We start from the raw sequence: 13,842 nt of genomic DNA, 5'->3' as shown, positions 1-13,842 counted from the left end.
ATAGCAATTAAGAAAGATGTCAACAGAAAAAAATCCTAGCATAATGACCTGTATGTGCCTTAAGGCTTTTGCTTTTTTTTTTTTAATTTGAGCAGCTGTTAATGGATTTGCAAATAGCATAGTTATCAGACTGCTTATAAGAAACTGCTAAATGCTCCTATCTGGGGTGGCTGGGGAAGTAAATTGTTACTTAACAGCAGCTAAAGACACCTTTAGACACTGCAGTTCAAAGTGATTTGGTTTTGTTGTTTGTTTGTTAAAGGGAGCAGCCAGCATCAGGCTGCCCTGTAGGGAAAGCTGGGAGACCCGGGGGGGTCATGCCCCAGGGTGGGACATGCCCGCACCAGCAACACAATCTCACAGAAGCTGCTAACAGGGGTCCGTCAACAGTCCCAGACACAGCAAGTGATGAACCAGGTCCAAGGACGTTAAGACCTATTAATGCCCTCAGGCCCCTAATGATTTTGTGGCTTTCACGAGCCTTTGCCCGTTTGCCAATGCTGCTTTTGATTCTTGAAATCTTGGCCTCTCCTTGAAATACAACTGAGAAAAAGCAGAAATGAAGAATTAAGAGCAGCTGTCCTCTTTCAGGTGACAAGTTATCTTTTCATTTCTCCCCATGACACAGGTGTGAAGGATACTTCTCTCAGCAGAGTTCTTTGAGGAATATTTATAGAAAAGTCAGAATCAGATCCTTTACATCTCTACTAGGTCTCCAAACAGAAAGTATGACCAAAGACATTGAACACCTTTTTAACATTTTAGGATAGATAAATAGAACAGGGGCACTTGTTGCAGACTTTGCTGTAGCATAACATTTACAAATGAATAAATAAACCAGTATAGCCCTTAACTGCTGTTTATTTAAAAAAAAAAAACATTACTGAGTAATTTACAGGTGCCGTATTTGCCAAATGAACTATTCACAAGCCAAGAAAGCTGCAATACAGTTCCAGTGGTAAACTCCTTTTTATTTTACAAAAAATAGCTGCCTTGAAATGAAATCAAATTAACATTCCTTGCGCTTTAATGTTGGGATTTTTTTTAACCTTTTATTTTGGGGAACGAAAAATCCTTAACAATACAGATACATTATATTTCTTCATTATCACTTAGCACAAGCTACAGCAAATGTACCCACAAATATTGAGGCCAATCACCGGCAATAAATTCAATCTATTTTACATATTGCTATGAAAAGTTGCAAGTTGCTGCTTGGCTTTCAAGGGCCTAGATGGCAGTGTAGTTCTTAGTGTAATTAGTCAATTTGATCTTCTCTGGGAAGATAATATTAACTGAGAGGTTTTCCCCATTGTTAGATTTCAGAAAAAAGTTCTTTTTCTTGCGTAGGAGATGACTATATTTGGCATTAGCAAGCCACATTTCACATTTTGAAAAAAACACAATCCCAGTTGTACCCAAGACAACAAGACATGTAAGCAAGCCCAGTACAACAAAACATATCACCTGGCTTCTACTGAGCAAGGGATCTGCATTTTGGATTGTTTCTTTCATTGTTATTTTCAGGATTTCTTGTTGTTGATGCACTGATCTGTGATGAGCTTTTGAGGGTGGCTTATAATTCTGCATATGCTTTGTCTCCATATTCACTCCAGAAAGACTTGTGTTTTTGCTGGGAAGTTTGCAGGTCACACCCACAAATTCTGGTTTACAGATGCATTCGAATCCTCCTTGGGGATGTTCACTGCATGTCCCTCCATTCTCACATGGGCCACTTGCACAGAATATGACACGGCTGCTGCAGAGCTTTCCCGTATAGCCATGGGGACAAAAACAGCTGAAACCCCCACCAATATCTGTACATGTTCCTCCATTTTCACACGGGTTGGATTCACAGTCATCTCTATCTATTTCGCAGAAGTTGCCAGCAAAACCAGAAGGGCACAGACAGGAAGCATGGGGTGCAAAACCATTGTCATCAATGCATGTTCCTCCATTCTGGCAGGGGGAGCTAGAATAGATAACAAACACATAGAATTGAATTAAAGTCCAATGAAAGAAGCTATTAGGAAACATTTTATATAATAAAAGGAGCTGGTTTTCTTTACAAGAGCAAATTCCAAATGCAAACCCACTGAAGTCAATGAAGTTGAATCAAGAATGAGTTTGTTCAACAGCTTTGTCAATACAGAATATAAATCTTCTGCCAACCCTTCGGGCAGGATTAGTACACCAGTATATAAATTCAACCTGAAGAGCTGTGAAGGGATTTTAAATTATTTCAAACATTTATTCAAATTAAGCTTCCCAGTGTTTTCATATGCTTAGAGCTATTTAGCTGAGCAACTATTTAGACAAGACTGAACAAAGACACTAGCAGCATGGCTTTCTTTTCCACCTGATTATTCACAAGATAATCTATGTATTGTACTGGCAAAGCATAACACTCTGCCATAGCAGCTAGACGTAAAGCTGATTGTTTTTATTCTGCATCTCCAGTGCTCCATGACACAAAAAATTTAGAAGCAAACACATACTTTCCTGCAAACTGCTGTTCAGCCAAAAATTTTGATAAATATAATTATAATAAAAAATATAAATAGGATAATTTCAGCCTTGGCAAAGGCAGCTGTAATGTGAGGACAGGACCATAGGAAATCATAGAATCATAGAATCATTTCGGTTGGAAAAGACCTTCAAGATCATCGAGTCCAACCATTAACCATGCCCCCTAAACCATGTTCTGAAGTACCCTGTCCACTCGCTTTTTGAATATCTCCAGGGATGGCGACTCAACCACTTCCCTGGGAGACTCAACCACTTCCCTGGGAAACCAAGTATTTCTGCAAACCCTTTAAGAACTTCATAATTAATAACCTGGTACTATGTTTTAAGTGATGTAAATTCAAAGCTTACAAGCCTCTCTGACAACAACAGTTTTCCTAATACTTATAAATCTTTGAAGACATACAGCATATACCAGTACATAGTTGAAAAGTCCAAGCTGTTATTTCAGTGTTACATTTCCAGGTGAAAGCCCCAGGGGTAATGAACATCATAGCTTCATAAATGCTGACATTTCACATATGCAGCGGTCAGTAGCAATTGGCATTATGGTTTTCCATGGTGGGACACAGAGATTTAAGATATCTGTTGTTGTCTGAGTGAGATGACTGTGAAAGAGATATAAGCTCCTGACTACAGATGGTCCCTGACCACCAGTCGGGTTAAGGTTGAGCTTCTCAAATGCCCAGCCATTGCTCTGGAAGTAGCTGTGATAGAGATTACCCCAAACAAACACCTCTGGCTTTACCGGGGACTGAAACACTTGGTGGCCACCCATCAGGAGAGCCTGAATACTGTGGTAGAGAAATCATCTGGGTGTTTTTTCCTGCTTCCACATAAACTGCTCTGTCCTCTTACATTGTCGTTCACTGTAGACGGTGGCTGGAAAAAAGGCTACTGAAAGAACAAACTGCAAGTCTGGAAGCAGTATTAGGAAAGCAAAAGGTGTGGTTGTCCCTGGACTTTGACATAGCAGTTGTTGGTGACAACTTGAGGTGATAATGCAAACAAGGAATTTTGCCACAATCACTAGTCACCATGTCTGCTTTAAACAAAATATGGAAGCTGTAGTTGTAAAGTCCTTGAGCAAATGAGTGGTTATGGCCTATCTTGGAGAGTCTAGCACTCTCGCTTTACAGGTCCCGTGGAACTCTGACAAGCTGTTTTGGATATGCCAATGTGTAGAAATGTGAACCCTCATGGGTGGGTTAAATTACAGTACTTTCTAGGGAAAAAGGAAGAAATGGCTGGAGAATGTAAGTGTAAAATTTTTTCTGAACATTTCAGAAGTGTAAACAATTTAAATAAAAAACAGTTAAGGGGAAATATGCAGAATTTTGAAAATTTTCTTTATTTATTACTGAGTTGCATTTGCCTAATTTTAGTCTATTTAAATAAATAAAGTATTAATATTACTCTCCTTGAATAGAATCCGTTACTTTGCATTTTTGGCATTTAATGCATGTTCAGCAAGGTGTGGTACATGAAGGGCTAGCTGTGGAAACATGAACATACCACTTCTTTGCTTTCCAAATACTCTGCTTTCATTTTAGAAAGTACCACTCACTGCTTTGCTTCAGAGCGAAACTTCAAACCATCACACAGATGTCACTAATGCAGATGTATCTGCCCGATTTTGTAAACAGACTAGAACAAGCACTTTTATTTGTGAATTGGTTTGGTTTTATCTGTGAATATTAACTAAGGAGCCAGCAGCAGTGCTTAGTAATATCAACATTGTTAACATTAGCACTCAGGTAGAGCGGAAGTGAGATGTGAATTAGATGACATCATATCATGAGGTCTCTTTCCAGGATGTGAGGTGCACTCTCTGGTGGACTGTGAAGTATTAGCAGACACGGAGTGCTTATGCTGAGAACAGTTGTCTTTTTGAACTAAAAGCAGATTTGCAGAGCCTGCAGCTCATTTTCCTGAAAAAGACACAGGTTCCTAGAGAAAAAGAATTGCTGTTTCAAGTATGTTGTTTCCTTAAGAAAAATTGTTCATGATTTCCAGACTAGCTCATGAGCATTCAGTTCAAACACAGAGTACCGTCACAAAAATGTAGTTTCAGCAATTTAAAACCATGAGGATTTTAATCAAGTACATGGAACTAATCTGTGTTATTTTGTTGATGCCATACCTCACCTGTTCTTTGGGACAATTAATATATGTCCACATTGAATTACTGAAATATTTGTTCTACAGATGAAATGTGGAGAAAGCAAGCTATTCACATCCCCTATGTTAGGCAAGTAGCTTGGATGTGATTCAAGGCACTTGCGAGGAACTTAAATTTCCTCATTGTCAATGAAAAGAAATAGGCCAATCAGAGCAGTTATCTTAGAGGCTGAAAGTAAACCCAGACAGAACTGTGTGACTATCCTCCAATTAAAAGCAATGGCAAAAAAATTCCACTGACGTAAAGTTGTAAGAATGGCAATCCTTGCCAGAGACAGTAAGAGGCGTTAATTTTCCTTAAACAAGAGTGTACAAGTCCTCAGGAAGATTTAGTCATAAGGTAGATCTAAATATTCATACTTATCTATTGCTGAGCAAAAAGAGAACCAGAGGGTACCAATATAGAGCTAGAGAGAAAGAAGGCAACCTCCAAAAAGAAGACTGTATTTTAAGGTGATAGTTTTACCAACCTTGTATACACCAGAAAGGCATTCTATATGCTTATGGGATCAGATCCCTGATGAGCTAGAAGACAGCAGAGGCTTCTAGATTTCAACAAAAACACCAGTTCACGTTTTCTTTACCTTTGAAAGGTCATCCTTTTTTGAGGCAGTTCTACCAGTGATACTGCTGGAAGTTTTTCAGTCTGTACCCATTGCCTCTTGCCCTTTCACTGGGCACCTCTAAGAAAAGTCTGGCTCCATCTTTGCTTCTCCCCATCAGGAATTTATACCTATGGATAAGTTTCCCCAGAGCCTGTTCTTCTCCAGGCTAAATAATCCAGCTCTCAGCCTCTCCTTATAGGAGAGAGATTCCCATCCGTTAATCATCTTCATTGGACTCACTCCAGTATGTCCATGTCCTTTTCGTACTGGGGAGCCCAGAACTGGACCCAGCACTCCAGATGTGTCTTACCAGGACTGAGCAGAGGGCAAGGATCACCTCCTTCAACCTGCTGGCAATGCTGTTCCTAATGTTCCACTTCTCTTAGAGAATGAAGAGCAGTGGCCTCCCACACCCTGTTCTGGTGGGAGTGAGATTATCTGCTTCAGTAAACTATGGACATACCATTACGTGTCAGTTAAGAAAAATGACAGGCTGCTGGACTAGATGTTTTCGTGCAGACAGCTGGTGCGTTGGCTACTGTTCTTATTACTATATATGGTTTGTATATACAGTTATCTCTCAGTAGAGGTGAGGTTACTTCAAGTTTGTTTACAAAAATCAGGGGAAGGCATAAATTCACCACAATAAAATGTGCAAATTATCACTTTTAGTACTGAAATCATGCACACAAACTCATGCTGATAATCTGTAAATCTTTACAATATGAACAGATCAGATTTGTAAAGTTTGATAAAATATCAGCAACTAGCAGAAGCATTACATATTTTAGCACAGAGACACTTCCACTTAACAAAGAATTCTGAATAATAGTAGGAGTGTGGATCTTAAATTCATGTCAGAAATCAATATTTACCCATTAATTATGCAGGGTCCTTTTTTGAGATGGCAGTTTTTTCCTGTAAATCCCTGGGCACACAGACAAATATATCCTCCATCACCAGTCTCTATGCACGTTGAGTTATTGGTGCAGGGTTTTGCAGAACATGGATGAATATCTGTTTAAAAAAAAACCAGGGCTCAATTAATCTAATGAGAAAGAGCCAGTAAGTAGTATATAATACTTCAAATAAAATATAGCTTTAACAGTCCTTCACCCTGCAGTCTATAAATTCTGATTTATTCCTCCCTCTGTTAAAATGGAGGTCAGATTGTTCAACTATTGCAAGCACTTTCAGCTTGTTTCTCTCTTCCAAGCTCCCACTTGTAAAATACGTTTGAATTGTTCCAGTCTATAAATAAGTAATATTATCAATAAAATATTAGTATGGGGGAAAGAACTTCTACATAGTCTAGTCATTCTTTCACAACCTTGGCTTCTCCATGAGCAGAATTCTGATAAAGCAATCAGGAACTGGGAATTCTCCCTGCTCCCTGCCCAGAGCCTGTCATTATGTGCTTATGAACAAACATTTCATAATAACAGAGATCAGCAAGTTACAAAAAAATCTCTTAAAATTTCATCTTTTGCTTGGGCTGCATCCAACTCTTACATAACTGTAATGTAGTTCAGAAGAGAGAGCTGTGTGACGTCTGGACCCAAAGTCACACATCTCATTTTCTTTACAATTTCCCTGCTGAGCCACTTCCCACTCAAATGATTACTGAATTTTTAAAATAATTAAAAATAAATAAACAAACAAGTACATATTTTAGCCAGCTAATGGAGCAGCTGCAGAGAAGTGCTGACTAGAAGATGCCTTGCACACACATGGGCACACATACACTTTCTAAGAAGATGAAAAGGGATTTCAGGGCATTTATATTTTACTTTCCACAACATAACATGAAATTTAGATGATATCATGAGGTACTGCAGATTTTTAACCATAGCAAAATATTTCAACAGCCTTAGTTTTTGAATACAATCTTCCCTGGATAAGAGGCTCTATTTTCTAATGCATTAGCCTGTTCTCATTGCAAGACAACCACTTTGCATGCACTTTGAGTGTAAGCTCCAATTTTCACAAGGACCAAAATAGCTTTGAATGCTTTTTGGAGCACAGTTGTTTGCCACCTATTTTCACAGGCTTTAAAGGCAGCTAATAAAGCATGAACTCTGATGCAGGAGCAAGGAAACTCTCTGAAATACATATATGGATAGGTATGTATATATGTACACATATATATACATACATTACTGCCAGTAATTTATGTCAGGGATTTAATTTTAAAACATAACTTAAAAGCTTGTTGGAACATGTCCTTTTAAAACATAATATATAAATAGCCTCAAATAGCCTGTTTTCTCTATTTTTCTCTAGGTTACCTCTCAAAAGGCCAACAACCAAATGATTTACTTGCTTCAAGTGATAACTGAGTCTGAGATGAGAATTCAAAAATCAGGACAGTACATTTACACATGTATTATGAATGGCCACGAGCACACTACCAGTAAATTAATATTTGTGTAAGACTAAGTTGTCATGCTGCAGTACATGAAGCAATCACTGAGTGTTTTTACGAGGAAAGCACACTTGGTAGTAGTTTACGACACAGCAGAATTTCTAGACCCCGTCTCACGCGTGCCTAGCACGGGCATTAGAGGCTCCACCCGTACTCTCTTTGATGACAACTTACCAACACGTGCCCTTGGCAAAGCAGTCAAGTGACATGCAGCACAGTATACTCCGAGCTTACGCCACATGTTGGCTTTTTAGCCAAACTGAGGCTAAGATTCAAGCAGGAGGTCAGGGACCCACTAACATGACTATGCAGGCACAGCCAGAGATGACAAGATGACAGAGATGACTGATCTGATTTAGCAAGGTGGGTCATATACTCCAACTGGGCTGTCATTTTTTCCTGGAAAAAAATTGACAAAATTGGCTTTCCCTTTGTTATGTTCAGTGTTTGATGTGGTTCCTGTACTGCGTAGTGTATGTCAGCTGCAGAGCGAAACTGCTGTGCAGCCTGGTTCCAGGTGTTCACATCCCTGAGTTCAAGGCTGTGTTTCCACAGGATGAGAAGATGCCATGGCATTCAGTTAGGCAGGCTGGTGCACTCCATTGCAAAGAGGTTAACCAGCAGTGTTAACACTAATACCAACTCACGGATTTTTTTCTTAAAGTGCCATGCAATACGTGACTGCAATAATAGTCATAAATGACAACACTGATCCTGCCCTACATGTTTACAGTGGATCAAGCCCAACCTATAATCTGCATGCCTCTAAATTACTGGGAAGGTCATTCTTGACCTGAACCGAGAACCAGGCTGCCCATAGTAAAACCAACAGCTACACAGTCAGAGGCATTAGCAAACCACTTGATGATCTAAAACTACTCCAGAAAGGAACTTCCATGATCCATGCCAAGGAGACTGTACACTAACTTTTCTAGAAAGTAGAAGAAGAGATATCACCACCAGTCCAAATAATCTTTTTTCCTCCCATGCTTAACAAGCAAATAAGCTGCTGAGACTATATCTATATTTTACAAATATTTCAGGTGTTTGCAGTAGTGGCCAAATAAACTTCAGACCCTCCCACGGTTTTCCATTCTGGGTTTTGCCATCCTTGTGAGTTGGCATTTGCTCATAGCTGGCAACATTAAAACAGTGGCTATGCCAGAAATTCCCTGGCAAATATTAAACTTTCTACAGCAGCAAAAAGGAAGAATTTCAAGAGAATGCCAGAACTGCATTACTCATGACACTTCATCAATCTCCACAGAAACAATACAAATGTAGCTTTCTAACATGCCTTATCTCATTACACAACTGAAGCTAAAAATGGTCTCCAGTAGCTAAAAAAAAGGCACTTAATGTCATATGCATGTGAAAAATAAAACCACTGTGGCCTGCTCTCATCATACAGAAAAATTCAGTATTAGAAGAGAGAGGTAGGGAGTCTGGTACTTTATGGTAAGAAATTGGTGGGTTTGTATTTCCATATTTAAAAAACAGTTATGTCTATACACCAGTGATCCCCCAAAGAGCAGGAGCCTTCAAAATCCTTCCTTTTTCCTAACCTGATCAAGTTTCAGTCAGTGGTACCTGTCAGTGAGTTATAGCAGTCTGTAATGACTTTATACAGCCAGGAAGCTGACACCGACTTTTTGGCAGAGGATGATGAGATCAGTGGCTGAGCAATTAACCCATTTGAGCTTTCAGTGCTTTATTGGCTCAAGATAACAATTTGTAGCAACCTTCCAAGGGCAAGAAAAGGAGGACCCTTCTCTCGATCCCTTGTGGCAAAACAATGCATTTAGAGTAGGTAAATCCACTGAGATGAAAGACTGTCAACATAACATGTCCCTGCAGATGAAAAGATGGTTATTTCTTTTTGGCTGAATATTCTTGCAGCTTTTCATGGGGATCTAGATTCAAATTGGCAAAAAAGACTCTGAGACGACTCTGCGTGTTGAGAGAAATAATAGTTTCTAAACTTGAGCAAGGGATACCTTTTTTGTATTATATAACTATCTTAATGAATATATATTAAAATAATATTTTTCCATAAATATATGGGTACAATTTCCAAAGCATTGTTTTGCATCCTAAGTACCAGTTGCAAGAGGGAAACATTGCAAGTCTCAGAATTGCAAAGATATATTAGAACTTAGAAATTCAGCTAGGCACGCACAGTTTTTAAAAGCATGCCCAGCTCGAAAAACTTAATATTAATTTACAGGAATCTTTACATGTGAAGATGGTACCTTTAAAATTCTGGTCCTTTGGAGTCATTGACAAGCAATAGAACTGAGCCTCCTAAGCTGGCAGTGGGGGGTTGTTCTGTCTAGCTTTAGAAATCCATGATTGTAGATCACAGACAACAGAGGGACCCATTCCTCCTCACTAATTGTAATGAGAATCTAGGTGGCTGTCTCAGGTACAAACACATCTGTGAAAGGTGTCCAGAACAACATCTCTGAGAGCTTACAGTCACATCTGCACCATTGCTACCACAGCTCCTGCAAACGTACCAGGACTAGCTTTGAACTAAGAAGCCTGCCTATGCTTATGTGTGCAGCTGGTATGGGCTGCAAAACCTGATGAGAAGCTAAGTAAGTACCTGAGTACCTTGCACCAAGGTCCATGTCACTGCAAGGATGTGAACTACCTGAAATCTTCTGAGTCTTTTAGTTGTCTTGAAAATTTTATCCAGTTCAAACTGTGTCATCATTAATTACTGTTTTGGGTATGCCCTGGCAGAACGCATGCATGCTCTATAAATTATAAGCTGTATAACAACAGAAGTCTGAAAAACAAGAAAAGAGAACGAGGCCCTGGACACCCGTCGTCTTCCAGCTGCAGCTCCGTGGGCGGAACAGGCGCATGCTCCTGGATGCTCATGTGGTTTCGGCCCCCTCAGATCTCTGGCTGAACATTTGCCTGTGTCAGCCAAAATAAACCAGCTTAGCAAAGGCCAATTCTTCAGCTTGCTTATGCTAAGCTGGCTCATTCTGACTGGCAAGGGGTGAGAGCATGCACACAAGAGCTGTGCTTACCCCTCAGACCTGAGAGGGAAGTGGCAGCCTGTTCAGGCAGACCTTTTTCTCAGTTATACTAATGCTACTCCGCTGAATCATCACTGGGTTAAGTAAAGGAAGAAATAGGCACAATGTTTTCCTTTTCAAGAAATATTAAGAAAGTAGCATATATACATATATATATAGAGAGAGAATGTGTTAGGTAAATATTTCAAATTATTTAATATATACAAGATCACTTGTATTTTTATAGGAAGGTCTTATATAACTACAAGGGAGCAGTTATTTGTTGGCCTTGTCCACGATAATCAATGTTTAAAATAGAACAATGAGTTTACGCTTTGCTCGCACATATACACAGTTAAAGATACTGCATGCTTCTGCCTAACTTAGTATAAAAGTTCCAGGTTTACGGGCCACTGCCCAGAATCCCCTTATTATCTGGCGCTAACATTCAATCTTTTAGAATTAGTTATCCAGAAGGACTTTTGCATGTCTCCAGCACCAGAGGGGGCTGTTTCACTCGTTCAAGGACAGGAAAGGCTGTACAAACCTATGTCACAGAGGCTGCCAACCCAGCCCTCCTCACAGACGCACTGCCAGGGCTTGGCACAGCTGCCGTGCAAACACCCAGGGAAAGGAACACACTGATTACAATGAGCACCCTGCCAACCAGGTTGACACCTGAAAGAGATAAAAGACAAGATAGAGGCATAGTTTATTTTTAATAAACATAATTACACGGATGTTCCCCCTTTTGAGGCACAATAAATAAACTTTCAGATACAAAATTGGACTGTGCAGCACACTTCAACAAAAAGATACCGTCAATGCTTCTGGGATACTAGAAGCAGTTTATGTGAAGAAAACCATCTCATTCAGTGAGAAAAAAATAAAGAAATGCTAATCAATGTAAAAGACTTTTCTTACTGGAAAAAGTGGACTAAAAAGGCACCTAGATGTCTATGCTCTATGATTCCAGTTACTGTATCCTAATAGAGTGCTGTTTCATTACAGTTCCATATTTTCAGAGGGCAAATCATTTCAGCTTCTGTCTATTTTACCAGGTCTATGAATTATTGAAGCTGTTATTCCTGTGCTAATAGCCCTGTCTGACAGATCTTTTTACCTGCATTCACTGGGAAATTCACAAAATCCATTCTCCGGGTGGCAGCCACTTTTACAGTTCACGCCTGGAAGAAGAGATTTATGATATCAAACCAGAAAAAACAGCACTCGGAAAAAAAATCGTATCGTGTCCTATACACATTACTGATGTTTTCAAAGAACCCAGACTGCGTAATGTTCTGGGTTTTTTCTTCAAACAGATTTTTTGCAACATAAAATTTTAAGTGAACTTAATCTGGAGCATGTTACAGTGTTCCTATAGGATAAGTGAAAGGACACAAAGAATTAACCTCCAAAGAATACAAAGTCACTTTAGCATACGCAAAGTGTATGCAATATAACTATACGCTACTTTAAAAGGGAAATTGCAGAACAGATCCACGTATGTCGTTTCACACCGTGCCACTCCAAATGCATCGTTTCAGAACTACTTGAAACACAAACGTACCTTTAGTCAGAAAAGAAATTCAATTTAAAACGAGTTACAGTAAAAGTGTTGAATTCATTTCAACTCTACGTCGGATGAAAAAAAAACCAAAAAACCCCACCATTTTCATTCAGTCACGCACGAACAAGGTAAGTTAAGGAGAAGAGGTCTCAGTCACATTTTTTTGTTCAAAGTATTTTTGTTTCAAGTATTTGCATCAAGCAGCGCTCCTCTGGAATACCACCATTAGCCCCTGACACCCAACGCAAACGGCACAGAAACGCGCCCAGTGGGATGCGGAGGAAAAGCTTCCTGAAGACCACCAGCATCTTCGGCCGGAGCGAGCGCTGGGGCAGGCTCAGCCCTCGGGGGACTGCAGGAGGGCTCCCGCCGCCTCTTGCCGCCCAGCCGCGGCAAACTCCCCAAACTTTCCCAACTCGCGCCCCCCCCCGCCCCCCCTCACCGCACCGCTTCCCGCGGCAAACGCCGGGCCGTCCGCTGCTCGCCACCCTCCCGCCGCCCTCCTCCGTTACCTGGGGCTGCGGGGAGGACGAGGGGCAGCAGGCAGCAGCAGCCGAGGAGCCCGGCGGCGCGCAGCCCCATGGCCGGGGCCGCCTCCGCGCCGCGCCGCGGGGAGCTCGGCGGAGGGCGCGCGGCCGGGAAGGCGGCACCCCCCGCCCGCAGAGCCGCCGGGCTCCGGCGCCACGGGGCGGGGGGAAGGAGGGCCGGGAGGGAGGGAGGGAGGGAGGGAGGGAGGGGAGGAGGGGTGCCCGCCGCCTCCTGGCCCCCGCGCCCTCCGCCCGCAGGCAGGCAGGGGACCTGCCCGGGGGGACGAGGCAGCCCCCCGCCGAACGCCGCCGCTCCGAGCCCGTTCTCCTGCGCGGGGGCGGAGAGGGGAGCCGGGCACCCTGCGCGCCCCGGCTGGCGCCGTCGCGGTCGCGGGCGAGGGGAGGCAATCTTGAAGGGCGCGGGAGGAGGGGGGGCTGGTGGGGGTGTGTTAAGCACGCCTCCTTATCTCGTTAAAACTTACTCCGGCTGTCCACAAAGAGCTAATTTGGGGCTGGTCTTCAGAAATCTGAAGACTTCTCTCCTTAGTCGTTCGCATCAGAGCGCTAACTTTTCCCGGGAAGACCCCAGCAAAAGCAAGGAAGGTCAAATGTTTCCGAGGCTAAAGGGTTAAACAACCCCCCCCCCGACCAACACCAGAACACCCCAAACGCTACCTTGAGCGGTCTGTTACACACGGAACAGATCAAGAAGAAACATTACTTCCACCACAAGGCAATTTAAATTCTGCATTTTATTTTGTGACTGTTCCTTCCTCTTTTCTACCTTTTTATTCTTCCTTTGAGCTGTCCCTTATGGAAATAGACTGACTATTTCTTATTCTTTGTATTCTTTCTTGTTCTTTCTTTGCTTCTTTTAAAGAAGTTGTGCCTGGTTTTTAGGATTCCCGAGGGACCTGTTTTCTGCTTGCTGATGTAGTGCTTTCTTCCACCAGACCTCATTTACCAATTTGTCTGC

At 41.6% G+C, this 13,842-nt stretch overlaps 1 protein-coding gene across 1 annotated transcript; it reads right to left on the bottom strand.

The window, feature by feature from the left end:
* Positions 1-655: 655 nt before the first annotated feature.
* On the bottom strand, positions 656-13,226 carry DLK1 (delta like non-canonical Notch ligand 1). Its single transcript, XM_052783185.1, has 5 exons — positions 12,852-13,226; positions 11,893-11,956; positions 11,317-11,447; positions 6,188-6,329; positions 656-1,972 (listed from the first exon to the last, which is right to left on the bottom strand). Exons 1-5 carry the CDS (start codon positions 12,919-12,921, stop codon positions 1,231-1,233), a joined length of 1,149 nt encoding a protein of 382 aa, XP_052639145.1. The 5' UTR covers positions 12,922-13,226; the 3' UTR covers positions 656-1,230.
* Positions 13,227-13,842: the final 616 nt, after the last annotated feature.

This window comes from Harpia harpyja, chromosome 3 (assembly GCF_026419915.1).
Source record: "Harpia harpyja isolate bHarHar1 chromosome 3, bHarHar1 primary haplotype, whole genome shotgun sequence".
NCBI classification, from domain to species: Eukaryota; Metazoa; Chordata; class Aves; order Accipitriformes; family Accipitridae; genus Harpia; species Harpia harpyja.
The sequence above is the reverse complement of the archived record's forward strand: the minus strand, read 5'-3'. Positions and strand labels throughout refer to the sequence as shown.

Coding starts and splice junctions, on each gene's coding strand:
- DLK1 (XM_052783185.1), bottom strand. CDS start 12,921: ATGGGGCTGCGCGCCGCCGGGCTCCTCGGCTGCTGCTGCCTGCTGCCC. Junction 11,957..12,851: donor CGTCCTCCCCGCAGCCCCAG/GTAACGGAGGAG, acceptor CTCTTCTTCCAG/GCGTGAACTGTAAAAGTGGC. Junction 11,448..11,892: donor GAATTTCCCAGTGAATGCAG/GTAAAAAGATCT, acceptor TATCTCTTTCAG/GTGTCAACCTGGTTGGCAGG.